Genomic DNA, 27,702 nt, shown 5'->3' with positions numbered 1-27,702 from the left:
ATTGTCCATGTTTAGTTTTAAAGAAGAGGAAGTAGTGGTGTGTCTTACAAAACAAGGCCTTCCCCGTAATGCCTATTGCTCAATTATTCTGTGGGAAGCTTCCTACTTTGGCTTTTATCTTAACCCCTAGATGAAGTGTGAAGAATAGGGGAGCTAGATGGGACCAAACCTTGATAGTTAGCTCCCTTTCTCCTTCGCTGGCCTTTTGCTTCTGTGTGTATCAAAAGCATGTGTGTGGGCTGGGGCAATAGCTCCGTGGTAGAGCACCTGCCTCAGCTCCACATAAATAAATATATTGTGTCCAACTTAAAAACAAAAGCATGTATGTGGAAGCTTGGTTCATGTCCTCCACTTTCTGGAAGGCCTTATCAAACCATGTTCTCTTTTCAGACTCCTGCAGCATTGTCTCAACTCAGGGCTCATCCTAGAGTCTTCCAGCAGTGGCACCCCCTGCAAGTGCATCCTGCATGGCTACTGGCCTCTCCAGTCCAAGCCTTCCTGGCACCTATTTCAGTTATAAATTTTTGAAGTTTATGTTTCTGATTCTTGATTAATTTCCACCAGTCTGCAAGCTCCCTGAGGCCAGGGCCCTTGTCTGGTCTTACTCACCACAGGATCTTTCTCTTACAGCACAGTGGTTGGTTCCCAGCCTCTACACTGTCTCCTTACCTCCAGATTCACATTCTTTCCAACCCATTCCTCTTGGTGTCACCAGTATCTTTACAACACAGGTTAACTCCTCTCTGAAAAAAAAAAAAGTGATGGCTTCCAAGACCCCCAGATGAAAGTCTAAATTCCAGGCTGCAACTGATTGGGTTTTTTGTTGTTGTTGTTGTTGTTGTTGTTTGTTTGTTTGTTAGCTTTATCTACCTGCCTAAGAACATTGCTTTTTCTATGGGCTTATTTTACCTTAACTTGAATGACAAAACTAGTTATTTCCCTGCCTTGATTCTTCTTCAGATGATAAGTTGTTTGCATATTTGTAGATTCTTGGTCTTTAATAGACATTTGCTTCATTGATTTATGTATTCTGGACATATAAGTCTCTAGAATCACTACACCTGATAGCTGTGTAGTTTTTCCCACACCAAGAATTCAAGGCATTTTATAAACATTTTCTAGTTTATATCACTGTAGCCTGAAAATGTATTTTTTCCCATTTGTTTATTTATAGCTGTCAATCATATTGCCTGCAGCATGGTAATATTAATACAATGGATTTTGCAATCCTATCTTAACTAATCCTTGAATATTTTCTGTTTTACCCATTAAACTTTGTTATCCACTTAATTCTTTTCCTTCCTATTATTTAATTAGCTTAATTAGTGATTTAGGTCTTAACAGAGACTTTTATATTTGTCTCTATTATGTTTTCTTACTTTCCCACTCACTCTTACTTTCTTTCTTTCTTTTAACCACTCTACTGAAGTATGATTGACATATTAAAAGTTGTACATAAACCCAACAACTATGTATAACTATAAAGCTCTAATTTTTTATTGAAAAGCTATACATAGCCAGGTATGGATGCACATGCCTGTAATCCCAGCAACTTGGGAGACGGAAACAGGAAGATTGTAAATTTGAGGCCAGTCTGGGAACTTAGTAAGATCCTGTCAGGAAATAAACAAAAAGGACTGGGGATGTGGCTCAGTGGTAGAGCATCCTGGGTTCAGTCTCCAGTACCACACACACACTAAGCTGTACATATTTCATGGGCACACGTCAATGAGTTTGGGCATAAGAATAGACCCATGAAACCATCATCATTACTAATGACACGAGTACATTTATTGTCTTCCAAGGTTTCCGCCTGGCCTTTTTATTATTGTTGTTATTGTAGGTATAGTTATGCAGTATTGTTAACCATGGACACTATGATAAATAGTTGATTTCCAGGATGTATTTATCTTGCATAACCATTCCCTTCAACCACCACTTCTCAATTTCTCCCTGTCACAAGTACTGGCAACCACCATCCTATTCTATGAGTGTGACCATTTTAGATTCCACTCATGAGATGATATAGTATTTGTATTTGACTTCACATAACCTCTGCTTTATGCATGATGTTATAAATGCCAGAATCCCCTCTTTTTAGAGGTTGAATAGTGTTCCATTATGTAAAAATACCACATTTTCTTTATTACTCACCTGTTAAGACATTGAGTTGATGCTATAACTTGGCTACTGTGAATAGCACTGCATTGAACATGGGAATGCTGATAAATCTTTAAAATCTTTATTCCAATTCTTTTGGCTGTGTACCCAGAAGTAATATTTCTGGATCATAAAGCACTTTCATTTTTAATTTTTTTGAGACACCTCCATACTGTTTTCCATAACATCTTCACCGATTTACATTGCTACCAACAGTGTACAAGAATCCCCTTCCTTTCATATAATCTTCAATACTTATCTTTTGTTTTTGTATTGTATTAAGTAGCCATCCTAATAGATGTGAGTCTATAACTCATTGTGGTTTTCATTTCCAAAATAACTTGTGGTGTTGAGCATCTGTTCTTGTATCCATTGGCCATGTCTACATCTTGAAAAAATATCTGTTCAGATCCTCTGTCTAGTTTTTCAATCACATTTTGCTTTTGCTTTTCTCTGTTTTGCTATTCAGTTTTATAAATTCCTGGTATATTTTGGATATTAATGCCTTATTGGATATATGGTTTGCAAATCTTTTCTCATTTCACAAGTTGCTATTTCATTTTATTGGTTATTTCCTTTGCTGTGCAGAAACTTTTTAGTCTGATGTAATCCCACTTGTTTATTTTTTCTGTTGTTGCTTGTGCTTTGGTGTCCTATCCAAAAACTCATTGCCAAGACCAACATCAAGGAACTCTTCCCCTGTGTTCTCTTCTAGGAGCTCTATAGTTTCAGATCTTAAATATTTAATCCGTTTTTTTTTTGTTGCTGCTGTTCTCTGTGTTTTTTTCCAATTCTTTTAAACATTTAATCCATTTGAGTTAATTTTTATTAATAGTATAGATAGTGGTATAGTTTTGTTCTCTGGCACATGGATATCCAGTTTCCCCAACACAATTGATTGATGAGATTCTCCTTTGTCATTTTGAAATCTTGGTGTCCTTCTTGAATATTGGTTGCCTGTATATACATAGGTTCATCTCTGAGCTCTTTGTTATGTTCCATTGGTCTATGTTAAAAATGTTTTTAATATTTAAATGTTTAAAGTTATGCCTAAGTGCATGCCACTACCATATTATTTTGATTGCTATAGATTTGTACTGTAATTTGAAATCAGGAAGTATGATGCTTCCAGCTTTTTTCTTCTTGCTCAGGGTTGCTTTGGTTAGTCAGGATCTTTTATGATTCCAGAAGAATTTTAGGATTTTTCTTCTATTTCTTGGAAAAAGTGCATTGGAATTTTGACAGGGATTGCACTGAATCTGTAGATTACTTTGGGTAGTGTGGATACTTTAACTATTAATTCTTGTGATCCATGAACATGAGATTTCTTTCTTTTTATTTATGTTTTCATAATTTCTTTCATCACTGTTTTTTAAAAATAGTTCTCAATGTACAGCCCTTTCATGTCTTTGGTTAAATTTATGCCTAAATATTTTATTCTAAGGGCCAAAGTTTGTCTGATAATGTCTATCAGAACCCTGTTAAAGTGTCTTTTAGTTGTTTCACTATGTAAAATGCTATACCTGTTCTAAATATTTAGAATGTTTCAAGACAATAGAAATTGAAAACTTCAGCAAATTGAGAAATTTGTCCAAATTCAATATAGTAACCATATTTTGTTGGCCAGGTAAGCTGTACCATATTTAAAGGTACAGTGCTTTGATTACCTCAACCTTGGCTTTCAAAGTTAATTTTAATTATCAAGGTTCCAGGAGACTTTAAAATGCATTTTAAGGTAAATAGATATGCTTTGCAACACTTTTATAATAGCAAAAAACTGGAAATGGCTGGGTCCAAATTAGTGGCAATGATGACAGTAATGGCAGCAGAAGCAGCAGTGTCAGCAGAAGTAGTAGGGGAAGCTCCAACCATCATGTTCATGCTTTTTATGAGGACAGCTCTGGGACCCAACGTGGGAGGCAGGTTCCCAGAACTTGTCCATGTGGCATTGTACATTAAGGGCAGGAACTTCTGGCACTCAGGCAAAATATTTTTTAAGTAAATTATCACAAAATAAAAGCAAACACATGGAGGATGCAATAAAGCATATCAGGGAGTTCCTAAGAATTCATCATAGTTTAAAAATCATCAGTTTTGAAAACGGCTACAGCATTACAAATCAAATATCCATGTATCCATGCTTAGAAATAAAAATGAAATTTAAATGGCATTGCATTTGACAAAAAAAAAAGAAAGAAAGAAACACTTTTCATGTGAAGCTTTGACTAAACCAAGAATTTTATTTTTACTTTGTCATTGAATGTATACCAATAGAATGCATAGGGAGTGTTTTGGTGTAGATACTAAGCATAAAGCCATATATAGATTCTTGCATAACCTCCACAAGTTACATGGGATGTCACAGGAAACATTAAAATGAATATTGAATAAATTTACATTTAAAAAGAAGTTCACACATGAAACTGACTCTTATTTTAGAAAAATTGTTCTATGGGACTTACCAGCTCTAAGTGTTATGAATTTTGAAATGATTATCAGAAATTTATCCAAATACTGTCACAGCCTGTAAATTCTCTTAATAATTCCAGCAACAGATGCATCTGCAAGGAAAAGTCTTTTCAAAATTAAAAATTGCCAAAAATTGTTGGTTATCTTGTATTTCCCAAGAGCAACTGACATCACTTTCAATTAGGTCAACTGAAAATGAAGTTGCAAAAAGTATTAATGGGGAAATACTAAATGAATTTGCAGAAAAGTGAGCCAGAAAAATCTTATGATTAATCAAAATATCATTATTATTCATTTTATTATAGAAAATTATGACACCAAAAGTGTTTTCTGCTGATTTGTAAGTTTGGGTTGTTGTGTCTCACTAGCACCCCTATTACATTTCATGGGTAATATTTTTAAAGGAAAATTTTACATTTTGGTAATTTTCATATTACATTTCCCTTGTTTTTTATCAGGGAGCCCCATATTTCCTTTTTTGCCCTGGGCCCTGCAAATTATGTAAGTAGCCTGCCAATATTATTTGGGGAAGGAAAATTTTCAAAGCTGTCAATAGCAATTGTGCACAGCAATCACACAAGAACTTCAGTTTTTCTCCTCTGAAACTTTACTTGTGGACTAACTTTCTAATAAATTGAAGCAATCATTGTTACTTCATTGGTTTAGCATTTTATTTCTGAAAAATCAAGGAAATTTTTTGCAGTTGGCAATATTATTTGGTCATCGGAAGAGTAGCCAACCTTGTTTGTCCCATCAATGTGTTTTTTGCACACATTCCTGTGAGTTATTTGCCAGGTGTTGAAGCTCCATGGAAAAATAAATATAATTTCTGTTGTAAATAATTCATTTAGAAAGACAAATGAAAAATAGTAAATTATAATACAGTACTTTAAGGGTGGCCACAAAAGTATGCACAGGTGATTACAGTGGTATCAGAAAGTAAAATGTAATTAACCCAATGGGATAGCTGGAAAGGTCCCTGCCAACATGTTTCAAGAATGTCTAGGATGGAATGAACTTGCATTCTTATTGGAATTCTTTTGTTTGTATGCGTAAATGTGGAGCAGAGAGTCTACTGCCTGACATCAGATACCCACCAGCCCTGCCACCAGTACAAATGTTGCTGAATGGGATTGGCTCTCTTCCTTCCTTCCCTAGACGTGGCTCAAGAGCCTGTTTCTGCCTAGCCTCAACGTTCTCATTCCCACATCTCAGCCTGTCTATTGGTTTATATTTTTTCAAAATAATTGGAATTAATTTTGTATTCTGTTTTAAGGGTAAATGTTATATCTATTTATTCATTTAATAATAGTAACTGAGTGTTCAGTAAACTCAGAAACCTAGTTTCTTCCCTCATGGAGCTTATGTTCTAGTTATATATTTTATTTTTCAATCAATGTGACAATAGCTGATTTTTAAAAATTAGAATTATGGATTTTACTATAATAATAGAACGTATCTGAGGTTGGGAGCACAGCTCAGTGGTAGAATATTAGCATGTTCAAAGCCCTGAGTTCAATCTCTAGCACTGTAGGAAAAAAAAAAAAGAATAAAGAAAAAGAATCTTTGTAACAGAGCAGCCTTTTATAGTTAACAAGATTATAGCTAGCTTTTCTGATTTGCAGTTTCATTAAAGACCAGCTTATTCCATTACTTCATATAATTAAAATGTAGTTTTAAAAAAGCTTGTTCCACTTGAGTTTAGCTAATTTTACTATTTTTCATTAATTTTACTTAATAAGCAAAGAAACTTATAAATAACTGAATATGGAATGATTTTATTTCAGAGTTGAGAAAATGGGAGATAGTTCCACAGACACAGAAAAAGAAGAGGAAGAGGAAGAGGAAGAGGAGGATGAAAAAGTTCAAAAAGACCTCACCTATGCCATAGTGCCCACAATTAACATTCAAGATGAGCGGTTCGTGGATTTGTCTGAAACTCCAGCTTTCATTTGTCTGAATGAGGTATATTCCCTTTGCATAATTATTACTATAATACAATCTGAATCATCATCTACTTAAAAATTCAGATGAAGTAAAAAAAAAAGGTTTTTTTGTTTTGTTTTGTTTTGTGTGTGTGTGTGTGTGTGTGTATCCTGGAGATTAAACCTAGGGTCTTCAGCACACTATTCAAGTGCTCAAACACTGAGCTATTCTCTCAGCCCCTCATCAAAATTTTTTATTACATATATCCTATAGACAATGTATACAGTTTGAAGTTCTCTAAAACAAAATGGGTCCTGATTTTTCATCTGAAGAGCTTGTCATATAGTTCTGGACTAGTGCAGTAGTATAGGATTTGATATTTATAAAGCACAAAAAGTATTTTTCATATATGTAGTTGGTTAAGTACATTTTATAGATTGATACATGAAATAAAAATATTTAATTATATATAAAATTTACTTTCATGCAATGAAGATAAAAGATCTTGTCATAAAATAATAGAAAATTATTAACCTGATTAAATGTAGTTACTGAAGTAGAACACTGACATCTGCTTCCTATCTGCAAAGAAGCAAAAAGGTGGGTATGACCAATTACATATTCTTATTTTCTGATTTTTGTAAAGCGAAAGGAAATACCCATGTATGAGAAGAGTTGGATTTAAAAAAATTAACTGAACACATAGAGAACTGTTAATTTCGTCATGCCTGTGAGCTATGATTAAAAAAAAAAAAAAAGAAAAAGAAGAAGTTGTTTAGAGGACATCTGAATTCCTGACTATTAACTTTAAGTATTTTGCATTAGCTTTCTGTCACTGTGACAAAATGCCTGACATGCACACCCTAAAGGAATAAAGATTTATTTTGGCTCAGTTTCATGGGTTTCAGTTCATGGTTGGCTACGGGCCTGTAAAGAGGCATAGTATCATAGTGGGGAGGGATAGTGGAATAGAGCTGCTCACCTAATGGTAGCCAGAAAGCAGACAAAGAGAAAGGGTTCAGGGACAAAATTACCCTTCAAAGGCATGCCCTCAGTGTGACCTACTTCTTTTCAAGCCCACATTCTAATAGTCAATTCAGCTATGAAATCATCAATGGATTAATACATTGATAGAGTTAGCACCTTGATGATACAGTCACTTCCTAAAAGTCCTACCTCTGAATACTGCTGCATTGGGGACCAAATCTTCAAAACATGAACCTTTTGGGGATGCTGCTGCACTGGAGACCAAATTAATAAACATAATTCATAAACATAATTAATAAACATAATTCAGATCTAAACCTTAACAACAGGACAAGAGATTTACAAGCACAGTAAAAATAAGCTTAAGAATTCTTAAAGCAGTAATGCAGTTTATTCAAAACCAGGAAGCAAAAGCCAAAGGGGAATAAAATGCAATGAAAAAGTAATTTAAAAAATGATAGTGGGGTGTGTGTGTGTGTGTGTGTGTGTGTGTGTAGGATCTAAATTAGTAAATTGTTTACTTTTTCTATAGTTTTTATTCTCTTATTCTGACATAATTTCAGCCATACAGAAATTGCAAGATAGTACAAAGAATTCCTACGGTACTTCATTCAAATCCCCAATGTTAACATCTTACTGCATTTACTTTATCCTTTTTTTTTCTTCTTTCGTTGTCAATTTTCCCTCCCTTTGAAGATGCCCTTTTATAACTAAATACACCATTGTGTCTTCTAAAAATAAGTTCATTCTTTTCCATAGTGCAATTATATAAAAAATCAATATTGCTACAATACTGTTATCTAACCTACAGACCTTATACAGATCTCAATGTTCTTTTTTTTTTTTTGGTGGGGGGCGTGGGTACTGGGGATTGAACTCAGTGGCACTCAACCACTGAGCCACATCCTCAGCCCTATTTTGTATTTTATTTAGAGACAGGGTCTCACTGAGTTGCTTAGTACCTTGCTTTTGCTGAGGCTGGCTTTGAACTCACAATCCTCCTACCTCAGCCTCCTGAGCCTATGGGACTACAGGCGTATGCCACCGTGCCCAGCTCAGTATGTTCTTTATATCAAAAGAAACTCCCATATTAGACACTGCATTCAATAGTCACCTCTTTAGTCTCCTTTAATCTGGAATAGCTCTTTAGAATTTTTTAAATGTTCATAATATTGACACTGTTAAACAGTAGAGGCCAGTTATTATGTAGAAATTCTTTCAATTTAGATTTGTCTGATGTTCTTATCATCAGATTAAAGTATGTATTTTGGGCAGGATCATCAGACATGTTATTTTCTTCTCCTGTATCTCATAGCAGACACAGGATGTTGATTTGTTCCATTACTATTCTTGTTAACCTCTATCACTTGGCTTAAGGTGGTGACTTCCAAGTTTCTTCTCTATTTATTACCATTATTTTTATGTTTGAAACTAATAAACACTTAATGGGGAGGTATCTGAGATTATGGATGTATATTACCCAAAATCTTTTTACTTATTAGGTTGGCGTCTATTGATGATTCTTGCCAAATGGTGAATTTTTTTTTCCCAGTGCAGAGAATCAAACCCATATTTGGCAAGAATTCTAGCACTGAGCCACATCCCCAGCCCAAATGTTTTGTTGTCATTATTGAGATGGGTCTCAGTGTGTTTCCTGGGCTGGTCTCAAGCCCTGTTATTGAGAGATCCTCCACCCCAGCCTTCCAAGTGCTGGGACTACAGAAGCAAGCCACTACCTTCAGCTCCTTCTACAATTGTTTTAGGTGGCTTCCTACTCTAAGGAAGAATTTTTTCACTTTCCAATTTATATATCTGACTATTTAGCAGTATGGACTTATGGATTTTTATTTTATTTAGTGGGTTATAGTCCCTTATTGCTATTATCCATTTTTATTCTTTAATTATTCCTGATTTGGCCAGTATGCATGTCTTCAGGTAGGCTCATTTGTCCTTTGAAACTGCTGTCATAATTCCTTGTGCAATTCCTTACTTTTGGGTACAAGAATGTGTTTTAGGCTCTTTTTGTATCTTCTTTGCTCCAGCATTCAAATCAGCCATTTCTTGGAGAATCTGTAGTTTCTTTAGTGAAGAATAATATTTGAAAACTAAGATCCTAATGCTGGTTATGGTCATTACTACTGGTATGTCATTGATTCTAGGCCCTCTAAGTGGACAGAGTTAGAAACAGGTACATGAATATTTGCATCTACACAAATTTATATCAATTTCTATGTGTACTTTTACATATTTAAAACCATGTACTTATACATGATCATGGCTCTCTGTTTCTGCTAAAACACATCATGTGTCCAATTTGCAATAAAATTTCTATCCTTAATAATTCTGTTAATACTAAGGCTAAACTTTTGTCATAAATTAATTTAACATTGCTACCGAAGAGTTTTTAACAATGTACTTATGATCATCCATTTTCAAGTCTGTCATAAGTTGTTTGAATTCCAGTCCCTTATGACCTTGTTAAATCATCCCCTCCCCATGTGGTTGAGATACAGCCCACTTGTTCCTCATCTCACTGGTCCCAAACCTAACACACAGCTGCTAACCATGATAAAACTTAATGGTCAACACCAGAACATTATAAGTAAATTCCTCCCCTCTTCACATGTGTTTTCTTTAAACCAGACAATTCACAACCCCTGCAGGAATATCTAAGGGATAAGGCCCATGAACCTTAATTAAGGCACAGATAGGTCCTCTCTTATTTGCTCCTATATGTTGGTTGAGCTCCTCCAGACTTCTCATCAGGCACCCTCCATTACCATCCCTAAACTCTCTGGTATATGTAATACATTTCTTCTGTTTCATGTATTTGTTTCACCTCTTCATTAGTGTCTCATTTAACTGACACACCCATGTCTAACTTCCTCCCTACATCTTGCTCCCCAGGTCAGGTCTCTTCTAAATAGTGGCTGTTGTGGCTCATGGCTACTCTCGGCAGAGAGATCTCAATACCAATTTAGGCAGAAATCATAACAAGAAATAAAACATCACAACTTAAGCTTATTTATTTCTAGCAAATTTATGCTAAGAGTAAAAATTATATAATCATGTTTTTTTAAGCCAAAAATGAATCACAAAAGGTGATTTATTTTTGGCTTAAAAAAGCAAAAATGAAAACCACAGGAGAATTTAGGACGATTTGTTTGTGTTTATCTTCAATCGAACAACTTATTAAGTATTTCAAAAAACTTTCAATACACATGCATGAACAAAGTATAGTTATTTAACATTGGATATAATGAGTCTGAGCAAATGGATACACAAGAGATTTCAATAATGGTGTCAAAGAAATGACTTATCCACTCTTATGCATAATATCAACATTAACAATTTTGCTGCATATGAACTGTTTCTCAAACCTGTTGAGATCTTACAAAATAAATTATTAGCATTAGACAACTATTTTGCATAATAAACACCACTAAGGGACTGCGAGTGTTCCTCAGTTGTAGAGGAACTTGCCTGGCATGCATGAGATCCTGGCTTCTATCCCTGGCACCACACACACACACACAAAAAAAAAAAAAAAAAAAAAAAAAAAAAACCAAAGTCGTAGTTGAGCTTTGGCACCTGTAGCTTTGTTTTTCTAATTCTTATAACATTTCTCTTAAGATTTAAGGGGGATCTTAAAGTTTTTAACCATCTTTGTATAAAGTTGTTGTTATAGTTTAAATATTAGGAGTCCCCCAAAAGCTCATGTATGAGACCATGCAAGAAGGTCTAGAGGTAAAATGATTGAGTTATGAGAGCTTTTACCCAATCAGTGATTTAATCCCCTAGCAGGGATTAACTGAGTGGTAACTGCATGCTTGTAGGTTGCAGCTGGAGGAGGTGGGTCACTGGGGTGCGTGCCTTTGGAGTATATATTTGGTGAGCTGAGCCTAGGCTCTCTCTGCTTCCTGATCATCATGTGAGCCACTTCCCTTCACTATACTCTTCTGCCTTGAAATCCTGCCTCACCTTGAGCCCTAAGGAATGGAGCAAGCTGTCGGTGGCCTGAGACCTCCAACATAAAACTGTGAGCTCCAACATAAACTTTTCCTCCTTAAAATTATTCTTGTCAGGTCCTTTGGTTGCAGCAACAAAAAAGTCATCTAAAAATATACTACATATATCTGCAGAATAACAAGAGTTCAGATGGCAAATGGAAGAAAGCTATCAGGAATCCATTTGCAAAGGTTCAGAGGCTTGGCATTACTTTGAAAGAACCAAACCACCTTGAACATTTATTGTTATTATGCTATTTACACAATTAGCCTGGCACTGTGGACTTGCAAATATGTGATATAAGATCATGGCCACCCACAAATCTGCCTAATCACATTGCCTCTTAAAAGACTGTACCACTCAAACTAAAACTTGAAATAAAGTTCTTGCATATACCATACTTGAAACCCTTGCTCTGTTCCTAACCTTTTAGAATCAGCCTCAATTCCCCCATCCACCGGGAAACTGCCTGGGTACCCAGCTCAGAGGGGTTTCTCCAACCTCTAACTTGCCGCACTTGTAGGCTGTAGTGGTTGCTTGGTACTCATTAACAGATGTTTTAAATATCTTCTCATCATAAGATATTGCACAGAAAATTTAGAATTCCTCACTGACATGATCACAATGAGAAATAAAACCAACAGGGCAGGAACTACACTGTGTTAATTCACTCTTTGGAATGAATGTTCAGAGTGATGCTTACAACACTGAGCCTCATGACTCCCATTGATGGACTGTGTGGGCTAATGCTGGACACCTGCTCCCCAACTCAACCATCACTGCTATGAGGCCTGGAACTTCACATTTTTCTTGTCCCATTGAAAATGTAATTTCATCCCATTTCCTATTTGATTTTTTTTAACAAGGTATATAACATGCATAGCATGCCAGTGAGTGTACAGCTTGGTGAATTTTTTACATATGCTTCCCACCACTCTGTTCAGTGCTGAATTTTATTCTTCTCCAAGTTCTGTGTTCTTTGACAGTTAAGGATTTAAATATCTCTTGCACTTATCTTTTTACCCACCATGTTTCCAGTTATATTTCCAGCAACCCAGAGGTCTCCCTGGGACCCTTCTCAGTCATTGATCCCATTAAAGGTAAACACTGTTGTGACCTTACCATATGTTATGCCTCTTCTTAAACATTGTATAAATGGAATCATACCATATGCTTTTGGTTGGTTTCTTTTACTCATCATTGTGTCCATGAAAATATCATTAGCATGATATACAGCAATGTTTATTTTTTCACTGCCTATGTAGTGTCCTACTATTCTTACACATGCTTTGTACTGAAATTTTATTTATCATTGGTATGTACATCAAAATGGGGTTACTACAGCTGGGCTCAGTGGCTAATCCCAATGGCCTGGGAGACTGAGGCAGGAGGAACACGAGTTCAAAGCCAGCCTCAGCAAAAGCAATGCACTAAACAACTCAGTGAGACCCTGTCTCTAAATAAAATACAAAATAGGGCTGGGGATGTGGGTCAGTGGTCAAGTGCTCCTGAGTTCAATCCCTGGTACCCCCCCCCAAATGGGGTTACTTTCATGGTCTAGGTTTATATTCAGTTTTAATAGAGACCCTCAAATAGTTTCTGAAAGAGATTGTATCAATTATACTCTGCTGGGCCTTATGTTAGAGACTGAAACACACCCAGGATTATTATGTTATAACTCTCCTGAAATTCCCTAAATCAGGATTCCTACTTCTGTCTTTATGTGCTATGTAAAGTAGTACTGATTTATAAATGACCTTAGTTGTCAAGTGTCAGTGTGTCAGAAGTTGAACTTTTCTGGGACATGGAAGTGATAAAATCATTTTTGTCTTAATGCATCAGCCCAAATCAAAAACATTATATTGTTTTGCTTAAGCTTTTTGGCTCTTTGCTTTTCACCAAGGGTCAGTTGACTCCTCTTTTTTTCTTCATTTCCCGTGAATAATTCTTGTGCCAATCTTTAAGTCTTTGACTTAACTTAGCCAAGAGGTAGAGAAAAGGCAGAGTGGGCAGACAATGCAGGGAAACTCTAAGGCAGTAAACATGTGAATCAGGAGAAAATATGGGATTCTATAGAAGTAGTGCAGATGAGGAGATATTGTGGGTGAGTAGATGAAGTGGGTTGATAATATGATCCCTCACTAAACCTGGTTATATATAAAACTATGTTGGACTTCTTACAAAATGTGTAATAAATAGAGGTGTTTGTATCTAAGTTTTAGTTTCATGTCAGATTTGATGAGAACTGAGATATCAAGAAGTTTGTGAAGAATAATGAGGGTCATTAAATCTTAATTTAATAATAATGAGGGACATTAAATCTTTTTTTTAAAGAGTGAGTGAGAGAGAGAGAGAGAGAGAGAATTTTTTTAATATTTATTTTTTTTAGTTTTCGGTGGGCACAACATCTTTGTTTGTATGTGGTGCTGAGGATCAAACCCGGGCTGCACGCATGCCAGGTGAGCACACTACTGCTTGAGCCACATCCCCAGCCTGGGACATTAAATCTTAATGCAGATATTTATACTGCACCCACCGGGCACTATGATAGGAGAGATTGTAATTATTAAATCTACTGAAATCGAATCTATCCCTTTAACTACTCTTTTGTTTTGAGCACCTCCTGTGTGCTGGATTGTGCTAGACACCTTAGGGATTCACAGACATAAAGCATAGGGAAGGCTCCTATTCTTTAGCTTTGATTGGGAACAAGAAGCTTGAAATGTTAAATGTCAATAAAATAGAATATGTGGGTGTGGAAGGATCAATCACTATGGAATGAGTTGATATGGAAAGACTTTTTGAAGGCAGTAAGACATGAGAGGGTCTATTTCATGCATATCCCCAGGTTGTATTCAATCTGTTTTTCTGTCCTTGAACTTTGCCCACATCCATTATGTATGTGTTCTTGGAATATTTTTGGCCTCCAAGGTTCCTCAAAGTGAACATGATCAGAACTACACGATTCTCTTCCCAGACCTAACCCTCTTTGGGTATTCTGTCTGCTGGTTCTCTTGTAAATGTCTCCTGACTTGCATCTTCTCCATTTTCATCTTCTCTCCATTAAGATAAGATATGAAGAGAGGCTGAACTACAGCAGTGGCAATGGGAAGAAGGAACAAATACATTAAGCAGAGATATTAAAGAAATGTAAAATTTTGGACTTAATGTCTGAGTGGATGGAGGTGAGGGAAAGATTCTAAATTGTTGTTTAGATTCTTATAGGACATTGGCTAAATTATAGTAGAGGAAGTGACAGAAGAAGCAACAGATCTGAAGGGAATGTCTACTGTGTGGATTTGAGCTTTCCAGGAAAGTCCCTGGCTAGAGATGTAGACACAGTATCACTTGATAGTTTTCAGATTGCTTTCTGGAAAGATTGCAACTTCCTATTTTTGTGTATTTGAACAGCATCATCTACCACTGCATATTTATAAGCAGATACTGCCATTGTTAACCTGATTGCATACTTTTAAGATTACTTATTTTAAAACTTGCCTAGGTGTCCATCAGTGGATGAATGGATAAAGAAAATGTATGTACACACAATGGAGTTTTATTCAGCCATAAAAAAAATGAAGTTATGTCATTTGCAGGAAAATGGATGGAACTTGAGAACATTGTGTTAAATAAAATAAGCCAAACTCAAAGTCAGGGATCATATGTTTTCTCTCATGTGTGGAAATAAGAGAGAAAAAAAGGAAAAGAAAGGTGGAGGGGAGGAATCTCATGAAAATCAGGGAGATCAGTAGATTAAAGGAAGGGGGGAATGTGCTGGGAAGTGATTGGCCAAATTATATTAATATATTGTGTGCATGTATGAAAATGTAACCAGGAATCCCATCATTAGGTACAATTATAATGTACCAGTTTAAAAAATGGGGAAACTATTACTTCTTTACTAGGATATTCACATACTCAAAAGATATTTTTTATATATTTGGTTCTCTTAATGCTAATTAAACTTTTTAAAAATTTTAATTCCTGAAAATATTGGTGCTTTTCTGATAACTGTCAAACCTTCACTCATTTTCTTTCTTTCTTTTTTTTTTTTTGTGTGGAGGGGGTGGGTGTTACTGGGCTTTGAACTCAGAAGCACTCAACCACTTAGCCACATCCCCAGCCCTATTTTATATTTTATTTAGAGACAGGGTCTCAGCACCTTGCTTTTTTTTTTTTTTTTTTTTTTGATAGGGCTGGCTTTGAACTCTTGATCCTCCTGCCTCAGCCTCTCAAGCTGCTGGTATTACAGGCTTCCATCACTGCGTCTGGCCCTTCACTCATTTTCTATAGGGTTGTTGATGAGTTTCTTGGAATAATTCCTAATGACATTTAGAATATTTTCAAGGAATTAAAATGGTTTCTATTTGATAACTTGATCAAGTAACTGATTACAAAGATGATAAGACTCCCCCATCAAGGAGCTTACAGTCAAAATAGTTTTAAGCCTGTGACTTTTCTAATTATTCCATAAGGAATAGGAATTTTGAGATGTCATTTCCAGGTTAAATGTTCTAAAAAATTGAACTTGCCCTGTTATACATCTGGGCAGAACCATTAAGGCAAGCCAGTCTTCCATTTCTTACCTTAGTACACGTTGCCCTTGACATTATTCACTTGGCAGTCACACATCTAAACACTGCTATTTTAAGCTTTGAAAAATTAACTTTTAAAATAAAGTTTATATTAAAATGAAAAATAAAGATAAATATGTAACATTCTGTGAATTACATATTTATTCGCTTCCTTACTTTTTTCTTTATCACACCTCATTAATAGCTATACTCATGAGGGTGTGTTTTTAAGAAACTGTGAAATTTCTTTTTAAAATCTTTATATAAATCTTTCTATTGGCAAACTTTCACTATTTCATCACACTTCCAGGAATCCTTACAAGAATAATTTTTCAAGATTTTATTTAGCTATCAGAAGACTTTAAATAGACTGAAAGTTTATTAAACAATAGAGATAGGTTCCACTATTCACATAGAGGTATGTTGTTTTGTTCTGTTTTGTTTCTGTTGTTTCTTTTACTCTGACACTGGGGTGGGAATTTAAAATTCTTTCCAGTATGGGAGAAGTCCTTGGGATGTGCCATGAATGCACTTTACATATGTGGGTATCAATGTAGTTATATTTACAAAGATTAAAGATTTATATTAGGATTACAAGCATACAGGGCATGTTTTATTTTGTAGAGCAGATTAACACCCCTAAATTCAATCAGTAAAATAATGTGCTATAGAACAGAGCAGAGAAAGGAAGTTCTCCTTTGAGGGTATCTTTATTCTTGTCACTTTCAAAAAATGATAATCATGAAGATTGGTTCTGATCAGGAATCCTGGATGTTATCAGAGAACTATCTGAACAGACTGTGATTTATGGCAAGTGGGAGTCAGAAGAGCATTGAAAATTGGGGAGAACTCATAGTTCCTCTCCCCTCTATCCATGAGGTTATCTTCTGTTACTCACTCTGAAAGTCTTTACTGAACATCTACAATAATGCCAGCCTGGCAATAGGAAAGATGAAAGTGTGGCAGTGGACCTGCTGTCCCTCATCTATATGGTTCATTTATTTTTAGTTGTAGATGGACACAATATCTTTATTTTTATTTGTTTATATTTATGTAGTACTGGGTATCGAACCCAGGGTCTCACGCATGCAAGGCAATCACTCTGCCACTGAGCTACAACCCTAGCCCTGTACAGTTAATTTTTCTTTCTTCCTCTTTATCTGCTTCTATTCCTTTACTGATATAATGGGGACCTTGTGTGCATGTATGCACATGTTTATTTTTAGGTATATTTAACAAGGTGTCAATTCTTTATTTTTTATTTTTAAGCTACTATTATAACAACTTGATTACATATTGAAAATAATCTAAACTTGGATACTAGTTTATGCAAGTAAACATATCACAGATGTTGCATTTTAAGATGAGGAATAGGAGAAATAACTAATGGTATTTTTTTTTCATTTGTGAAAGAAAATTCTTGAGAGAGAAAGTAAATAGACTTGTATAACAAATTAGAGTAAATAAATAAATTTTAAAAATAAAAAAAGAAAGAAAACTTGTGACTCTCAGTAGAAAATGTGCATCTTGCAAAACATGGTACCTTTAGTAATCCAGGAACTATTCAAATATATTAGGAATTAAAGAAGGAAGCTTAAGGATTAAAATTAAGAAAAACCTTTTACACTATATATATATGGTAGGGCAGGGGTATAGCTCAATGGTTTAATGCTTGCCTAGCATGCACAGGGCTCTGGGTTTGATCCTCCAGCACTATAAGAGGGGGAGAAGAAGGAAATAAAGGAACAGAAAAAAATATTAAAAAAAACAGATGAAGAGAAGGTACTGTTGTCTGTTGGGTAGATTATATGGAGTATAAACAGAAGTGAGTAGGACTGGAAATTTGACCATCTGGTATGTCATCTGAATGTACAGGTGACATCAGTTAAATAAATCAACACTAGAAAAGTCACTGAAGGCAAAGCTATCAATCACCAGAGTTTTCATTAGCCAAGCAAGATCAGGTTTTCAGTGGTAAAGCAGTGAGATGCAAGCCAGAAAAGGAAATTAAAGAACAGTATCTAGGAGACAGGTAATAAAGTTTTTTCAGTCACAAATTAGCTTTTTTTCTTAAAGCTATTTTAAATTTGTAAATTATGCACATAGTACAAAATTCAAAAGGTGCATAAACATATTCAGTGCAAACTAAGACTCCCACCCGGTTTCACAATCCAAAGTCAATGTCCCCAGAGCAAACATGATTAACCATCTTTTTAAAAAATTTTTTTTTGAGTTATAGATGAACATAGTACCTTTATTTTATTTATTTATTTTTATGTGGTGCTGAGGATCCAACCCAGTGCCTCACACATGCAAGGCAAGCACTCTACCACTGAGCTACAACCCCAGCCCTGATTAACCATCCTTTGTACAGCCTTACAGAAAGTCTATTCCCAAACAAGTAAGTGGTAGTAATGATGAATGCAGTTACTTTTTCCCCACATACATAATTTTTATATTTTTATGATTTTCATAGTATTTTAATGAAAATGGAACATGCTTTAATCAGTTTTGCTATAAGACTTTTAGGTCATAGGTTAAATAACCTTATATATACATCATTTCACACTGGAGTAATCATTAAAAGGGCATATTGATAATGGCATTGCTGGGTCAATAAGTTTGCTTAATTTTTAAAAATCTTTAATTGAGATAAAATATACTACTTTTAAGTATATAGTTGACTAGCATGAATTTTATTCACATTGTTGCACAACCAATTCTCCAGAACTTTTGCACATTCAAAACAAACTATGTTCATTAAATAATAATTCCCTAATTCCTCTGCCCTAGCCCCACAACCACCATCCTACTTTCTATTTCCATGAAGGTGACTACTCCAGGTCCCTCCTATAAATGGAATCCTACAGTATTTCTCTTTTGGCAGCTGACTTATTTTACTTTGAATAATGTCATCAAGCTTCATCCATGTTGCAGCACACATCTGAATTGGTTCTTCTTAAGATTAAATAATTCATTGTATATTTATACTACATTTAGCTTATCCGTTCATCTGTCAGTGAACACTTGGGTTGCTTCCATCTCTTGGCTATTATGAATAATGGTGCTATGAACGAGGGTATACAAATATCTCTTCAAGATAGTGATTTCAGTTTTGTTATCATTTTTTGGATATACACCCAGAAGTGGAATGCTGGATCATGAGCTTTTGTGTTTAAAATTTGTTTTTATTACCAAGGTATTCTCCCTAGGTGTTGTGACAATTTACATTCCCACTGTAAGAGTGTATCCCTTTATTCATACTAGCACTGTGTGCCAACTAACATTTTTGAACTTTGTTATTCCTTTTTTTTGTTTTGTTTTTTTAATTCTTTATTCTTTTTGGTTATACATGACAGTAGAACGTATTCTGACACATCATACATACATGAAGTATAACTTCCCCTTCTTGTGGTTGAACATGATGTGGAGTTACACTGGTTATGTATTCATATATGAATGTAGAAAAATTATGTCTGATTCATTCTACTGTCTTTCCCATTCTCATCCTCCCTCCCTTCCCTCCACTCCCCCCATCCAATCTGGTGAACCTGACCTTTGTTATTCTGATAGGGAAAAAAGTCATTATATCAGCCTTTATATTTATCTGAAAATGAGTGAGTAAAATATGAGTGAATGAATATATTTAAAACTGTTTTAAAGTATATTAATACAAAATTTTAGGTATAGGAAGGCCAACAAGTCAGGAGATTGTTGCCACTGAAATGACAACTATTCACAGTTTCCAAGAGGAGGGGCCAGAATATACCATGGGGGCATCAGGTGAAGGGGTGTCACATGGGGAAATACAGGGATAGGTCAGGAGGAGGGAGGAAAATGGTTTTCTGCCAAGGGACAGGCAAGGAGGATAAGCAGTTTAGAACTGAACCGTTTGGATAATTTCAGTCGGTTCTGGGGCACAGGTACAGTCCTTAGTTGTCTAATACCTGGCACTGGGGTGCTTAGGGCCAGTGGAGGTGTAGACTCTGGATTAGTTTGCATTTGAAAAGTGTGCCTGCAGGAAGAGGACTGGGGAAGGGTAGATGAGGGAGGCAGGAAGCCAAAGGCAAGGTGACTCAGGCATCATTTATCAGGTTGTCCAGAACTAGGTGTATCTGGCATATATATGTAGGTCAAATGTTAAAGCATTGACTTTGCAGAAGTTAGAAATGTGGTTAATACAAAGACCTATTTGTAATTCCATTCTTGTGAACTCTCTTCACATTCTTTCTTCTGTTCTTTATTGGATGATTTTTTTTTCCATATAGGTTCATAGGAACTCTTTATACATTTGATAAGTGGGCCTTTGTGTATACTATTCACTGCTTTCTGTGTTTATTGGGGTTTTTTTGTTGTTCTGTTTTTAGTTTGCTTATAATTAGTTTTGCCCCATGTAGAAGTTTATTTTTTAATAATATGCCTGAGTTTTATCTTTATTCACAACTTCGGGATTTTGTGTCATACTTTAAAAGACCTTTGTTACTCTGAGGTTATAAATTTATTTCCTGTGTTTTCTTCTAGTACCTTGATGATTTGAGTCATCATATTTTAACCTTTGTCCATCCGGTATATAAGTTGGCATAAGAGGAAATGGAAAGGAGATACCAGCAACAAACTTAGAACCCAATGCCAAGTCCATCATCTACTGAGGCAAAAGTCCTTTTTATATTCTCAGCCCATACGTACCCAGATGGAGGTAAACAGGGATACCTGGGCAGCATCAGAAATAGGAAATGAGGGCATACAAGAATTACCTGATATTAAACTTCAGATTAAGAAGATAGGCATTTTGCTACCTATAAAGGATATAACTAAGAATGAACAGGCTTGGTGGGGTGGGGGATAATCTCTGATATCAACGGGAAGTGAGAGAGTGGGTCAGAAGAAATGGCTCTTAGTTCTTGCTCTGTACATACTAGCAGGGAAGCTTTCAGCAAGTTGTTCAAGTTCTCTGAGGTTTACTTTACATTAATACTACATATTTTAGCTCATGATCCTTCGTTACCTTGCTCTCTAGCACCTATTTTTTATTGCTTTATTTTCCCCCCCTGGTGGAAATCTTACACAGGGGCTCTTTATATATAAAAAATAGATTTGTATGTGGCAGCCTGGGAGGTGAAGGACACAAGATGAAGGCCTTCTGTCTCTCCCTTTTCCTACTGTCTTCACCAACCTTGCCCAAACCCCACCCCCTAAGACACCCCTGGGGAAATCTCTGCTCTGGGCAGCTCAAGTGTGAACTTCATGAAACACTCCTCTGACTCCTACTTTGAGACAGATCTCACAGCACAGCATAAAGAAAATGCAGATCCACCTTCTTAAAGCCTTGGGAAGCAACATGAAGTTTCCTTTAGGAAATGGAGGAGTGAGTTCCACAGCACAACCAGCTGCAAACCTTCCTAAAATTCTCCATCAGAGCAGATGCCTCGCCACATTTTTTTACTCCTACTCTAAAAATCCTCCAGAAACTTGCCTTCCCACCCTCAGGCTGCATTTTTCTTTGTATCTCCACCCATCTTCTCCTTGATATCTTTGGCCATTTCATTATTTTTGTAAAGCAGTTTTCAGAGTTCCCTCCAGTTTTCCTTCGCAATCAGTAGTATCCTGCTGTCGTCTAAAAGGACAAGGCACAGAACTTAGGAATCAATAGGTAGTGGGGGAGACTGTGGATACTTAGGTCTGAATTTTCCCTTGCCTATTCATAAAAAAGATTGTCACCTGCTTGACCTTGCAGTCAAATACCTCTGCAGTCTCATCTGCCATTCCTTTCCCCCCATTTTTATTGTCCCTGCCACAAAGCCCATGCTCCAGCCAAATTAAATGATGCTCTTCTACTCCTTCCCAGTTTCCACATTGCTGGTGTCTTTGCTTATTCCCTGCCCAGGTCCCAGGTGAGGAGTGCTCTGCTCCCCCATTTCTGTGCTTCCAGATTCTTTAGGTCTTTCCAGGCCAGTTGGGATCCCACCTTTTTCTGGAAGCATTTCACTTCCTGACAAAATGTGGATCACCTCTGCTTCTGTAATCTCCACAGCAATGTAGTCATCTCATCTCACTTCTTTCCTATTTTTAAGCTAACCTAAAGTAGCCTCAGGAACTCTGAGAAGAGAAAATGATGGTACTCTTCTTTCACTATCTTGCATATAGCCAAGCCAAGATGCTCAAAAAGTAAATATCCATAGTAATTAGTAAAACACTCCATTAAATAATCACTCTATGAAATCAACACTTTAAAAAGCAAACTTAGAAATTTCTTCCAAGTTTCTGTATGCATTTGACATATTGATTCAACCTCGGTTCTCAGTAGTTTAGCTTTTTGAACTTAGAAAATTCATACAAGTATTCCAGTTTTGTCAGTAAAACCCCTAAAGGGAAGTGTGACATGGAAGTAATGATTATCAAATCAAAATCATACACATGCACAACCTTTTTCTTAAAGTGAAATTAAAAATGTAGCCCAAGATATAGAAAAGCAGAACTATTCTACTCGGACAGTATTTCACACATCATGTATTCTCCTGGCTTTTCCCCCAACCCGGCTTTCTTTGGCACTCCTAAAATATGTCTGTAGAACCTTCGGGTCACTGGGACAATTTGAAAACCTCTCAGCAGCTCAGCACATTAAATACCAACCCTGTATTCAACATGAAGGTATCTCTTTCCTGTCCAGCTTCCATAATTACTATGATATGGGGGCCCTTCTAGGTCTCTAAGAGAGGACTTAATCTGGTTTAAAAAATTTGCTCAATGTGGGATAGAAATTTTAAAAGTAACCATTACCAACACCATTCATTTGTGATATGTTTTGTAAGAATTATTTTATACAAATAAAATTATTTTAACAAATAAAAATAAGAACTTTGGCATTTACATGAGAAGTCTTTCAGCTTCCAAAGAACTTACAAAGTGCTTTGTATGTGTTCATCAGTGAATTCTGCCACGTAACCATGGAGTAAAACAGTGTTTGGAGAGCCTAAAAACTTGTTTGCCTTTTCTCTGAGTTGTTATAAATTTTGACTTAGCTTCAGGAAGACAATTTTTAACCACTAGGTTAAGTGGGGACATGAACACAATTTAAAATATATTAATTTTAAAAATATCTCCTGTCAAAAATTATATAATTGTTTTGATAAGACACAAAAGGAAATGTTCCACCTTAAACTGAAATATAATTGGAATCATTTCCCACTTTCTGAGTTCATCAGAAAGTCAGTGGAAGGATGATAGTGAGGTTTACTGTATATGTACTTTATCCATGGAAAATCAGCCCATTTTGTCTAAAATACACTAAGAATGTTAGGAAAGCTGAAAACAGATAATAGTCCACAAATGATAAACAGTTCATAGATAACCAAGACTCCCCATTCAAATTCAGGAAAGATTTAGTGCAAAGCCTCATTGGGACATTAATCACAAGCAGAGATAACACTGGAAATACTCCTAGGAAAGTATCCAGTGTAGGGTTGGCACTCAGCTAGTGACAGCTGCTTAATATTAGTATGTGGAAGCAAGAATCTAAGCAAAAATAAAAACAGGTTAGCTTCACTAAAAAGAAAAAAATGCCATTACCAAATGGAAAATAAATGTAAGCAAATAATTTTGTGGGTCCTTCTTTGATAAACTTTTACAACATAAGCATAAATTACCTGCATCTTGGAGAATATGAGAAAGCCAAGTTTCAGAGAAATTTAAACCAGTTTGCAGATCCTATGTGTTTGTATATATGTTGCCTTTTGTAATAAACTATTCACTTTATACAGTATCATTCTTGTTAAAGAAAAATTTAAATATTAATGATTAAACTCAGATTTCTGAGTTTAGAAAATAATTTTGAAACTATGCACATAATAAACAAATGGTAAAATTGGATTCAAATAGTAAATACAAAGAAATATTGGTTATTTTGAAGGACTAAGACCAAAAAGGCTTATATGTTTATTTTTAAATGATTCTTTTTTAAATTTTAAATTTTTATTTATTTATTTGTTCTAATTAGTTACACATGATAGCAGAATGTACTTTGAGTCCTAGTGCACAAATGGAGCACAATTTTTCACTTCTCTGGTTTTACACGAAGTAGAGTCACACCATTCATGCAGTCCTACATGTACCTAGGGTAATGATGTTCGTCTCATTCCACCATGTTTCCTACCCCCATATCCCCTTTCCTCCCTTCCCTCCTCTTTGATTATTTCTTCTCTAAACGGGAATATCTTAGAGTGTGGCGTAGTTTTTCTCTTGAAATGCCTAATACTATGTATCTTTTTGAGAGACTGTGCTATGTCTAAAAGATACTGACCACAGTTAGCTAGATCATGAGATTTTAGGTGTGGTGATCTTTCTTGTATTAATTTTTTTTACTACGCATAATAGTTGCATATCTATTTTATTTTTATGGGCAGGTTTCCTTGTAATTATAGTATATGTGTTATAAGTAATAAGCATAAGTATATTTGCAACATATATATATATATATATATATATATATATATATATATATGTAATCACATACTTGTAGGTATATACGAATACATATATAAAGTTATCTCAATCCATCTATATGGAAAACCTACCCATATGCAAAAAGTGACATTAATTTTCACCTGAACCTGGAACTTTTAGTAAAAATTGTGAGTGAGATTCATTTATGGTCATTCACACTTTGAAAGCTGATTTGGATAACTTTTAGAAAACATTTGTGAAAGAAAGTTGAATATTATCAATATCTCAAAAATAGACAAGGGGAGTAAATAATTTCATCCTAACTAAAGATTTATAATCATAACAAACTAGTACCCTAATGATTTTAAATGATCATAAATCATCCTTAAACTTGGACAGATATTGTTAACAAATGAGAAAAGCTTTTGTCTTGCTCTGTGGCTCCATTCATGTTTCTTTTGCTGTATGTACACGTGCACACATGTGTGTACACATGGTATACTGCATGATAACACCCCAGCCTCACAAGGTGGTATTTGAGGCTTCAATATGTCATTGCTGCCTCCTTTCGCTGTGATATGACCTCCTAAGTCAAGATCAGTATTTTGTAGACTACTATTGTGGAGTACCATTATGGGTTTAAAAGGTATTCCAATAACTAAACATAAGTGTTTCTGGCAGAAGGAAGGAAAAGCAAATCCAAGTGTAAAATAACCTAGAATAAATTTCTGTTACAGTGAGAATACACCTCTGTCCCTTCCACAAAGAAGCATCCCTAGGACCTCTCAAATTACACAGTTACAGGGTAGGTAGGGTGCTAGTTCCTCCTCATCTCCAACCTCTGCAAGGCCAGCTTCTCCCAGGGCTTCTTTGAAAAAAATCTTTGTTCCATGTACACGTATTTACTAGGTTATTTCCTCTAGGCTCATATTTTCCTTATCTGCAATCTAGCAATTGTCAAATGTATTCCTGAACCCTAGTTGTCCTCCTTGGACTTTAGACTAATATGCAAATAACTCTGTCCACTTGGATGTCTTAGAAGTATTTAAATTTAATAATGCTCAAAACTTCAGGTTCCAGTCCTCATCTACCCCACTCCTTACACACTTTCTGCATAGGGTCTCCCTGCAGACTTCCTCATTTCCTCAAAGTTGTGGTTTTCTGTAACACCTTTATGTTTTTCTTTTACTATCTACCACCAACCTTTGATCAGCTAAGGTTGTCCACTGTGCCTTCAAAATAGATGCAGTTCACTGCAACCACCGTAGTGCTGTGTTCATATCACACCAAGATTATTGCAAACACTTTATTGTGAAGTGGGGTCCTTGCTCCAGACTTGGCTTCTATTCTCAACATGAGTGATCTTTGAAACCTGGATGAGATTGTGTCCTTCCTCTACTCAAAACCCTCATGACTCTTATCTACTTGGAGTAAAAGGCAAAATTCTCACCATAGTTCATAAAACCTAGATGATCTAGTACACCACCCTCATCCACAACCCTACAAAGCTGTCTAATCTTATATCTCACATCTCCATCACCCTAAACTCTGCTTTTACACACAGACCTCTTTGCTGACAGTGACCCTCAAACATGCCAATCACTCTCCAGACTCTTGACTTTGGCACTTCCTGCTCCTGTGGCTTGGAACACTCTTCTAGATATCTGCCTACCTTGCTCTCTCGTTTCTTTAGTTCTCTGTTCAAATGCCACCTCCATAGAGAGGTGTCCCTGGATCACTCTATATTAAATAGCATCCCTCTTATATACTCTTGTCCTATTCATTTTTCATGGTACATGTCATTTATTTATTTGTCTTTAACAACAATGACTGCAGGATTTTTGTCTATTGGTCATTGATATCTCTAGTATCATAACAAAATTTATGTATGAATAAAATTTATTTCAGAATTACAAAACTTTGGTACTTGGTGTTAACAAATGAGAAAAGCTTTTGTCTTGCTCTTTGGCATTTCTTGAATGAATTAAGGATAACTCCATCCCAGATTTCCTATCTTCTTAAGTCTTTGAGTTTTAAGACTTTTCTCACTTCTCAACAAGAGCTACTGTCAAATCTAGGTTTTGTGTTAACTAAGAAAGCACATTATAAGAACAAAATATATCTTCTCAATCTCACCCTCCCTGTTGAATCCATAATTTCTGGTAAAAATATCTATATCAATAAATTCAGTGACATCTAAAATTTGGTTTCTTCTTCCTTAGTCAAGCATCTTCAAAGTCTATTGTCACACATCCTCCCTAACCTTTTCTGATATAAATTAGAAAGATTGTGAAAGTTTTTCCTTCTGATTTGACTATACTTGATATCAGGGAATGTCTTGATTACAGATCTGCAGGCTCTGATGAGTAGGATAAAGGAACCAAAAAGAGGATTAAGATCATTCCCTCAGGCAAGAAAGCAACAGTGTCTCCCAGTAAAACAAAAAGAGCATCATCATACATTGGCAGTAGGACCACTTCAAGTAATAAGGAAGGTTCAGTCACATTGGGGAATGGGGGATTTTGTGGTACTTTGGGTTCTCCAATTGCACTCATTTTCCCTCATTTCTAGTTCTTTCCAATTAGTGGAAAAAAAAAAAGACCTGATGAGGCTATGAGTCAATAGATGTTGCAACTTGGCAATGCACAAATGAAATTGAAATTGGATTCAGCCACCTCAGCTTGTTACCTCTGGGGAGAGGGAGGAGGTTGGAGTTTAAGGTGGTTTGCAAAGGGTTCTTCAGGCTAATCTGTAATTTTTAATTTGTATGAATAAAATTGATTTCAGACTTACAATATAGTATCAGTAGTATGAAAAATATTGTTTTTCCTTAGGAACTCAGAAAGTGGAACACTGTTCAGCTTGGTATAGCCAAACACCTCTAAGTGGCATGTATCCCAGAAGCATATTACCTGGGTTCCTTCTAACACGCAATTATGTATCCAATCCTGTAGAATATATAATATTGCCTTGTCATATGCCCTCCGATATCATCACCTGTATTCAATTTCTCAAATCCTCTGATTTGGTGATGTCCACTCCTTTCCCAGTTGCCACTCTGGTTGCTTTAAACTACAGCACTTCTTCAATGGTAGCTTATTATTAGTCACTGAATAACATCACCCCTGTCTCAAGTATC

General features: G+C 35.7%; 1 protein-coding gene across 4 annotated transcripts in view; it reads left to right on the top strand.

The window, feature by feature from the left end:
- Positions 1-27,702, top strand: part of Ccdc146 (coiled-coil domain containing 146) — a 140,191-nt gene that overhangs the window by 24,231 nt on the left and 88,258 nt on the right. For all 4 annotated transcript variants that reach the window (XM_046464099.2, XM_046464101.2, XM_046464100.2 and 1 more), the window contains exon 2: positions 6,417-6,594. In XM_046464099.2, the coding sequence (XP_046320055.1) occupies positions 6,427-6,594 (168 nt within the window). In that variant the 5' untranslated portion in view covers positions 6,417-6,426. The remainder of the gene's footprint in view (positions 1-6,416; positions 6,595-27,702) is intronic.

Source organism: Marmota monax, unplaced genomic scaffold (assembly GCF_021218885.2).
Source record: "Marmota monax isolate L192 unplaced genomic scaffold, Marmota_monax_Labrador192_F-V1.1 WCK01_AAM20220418_F8-fsc00065, whole genome shotgun sequence".
In the NCBI taxonomy this organism is placed as follows: Eukaryota; Metazoa; Chordata; class Mammalia; order Rodentia; family Sciuridae; genus Marmota; species Marmota monax.
This window is presented reverse-complemented; position numbering and strand designations above follow the sequence as displayed.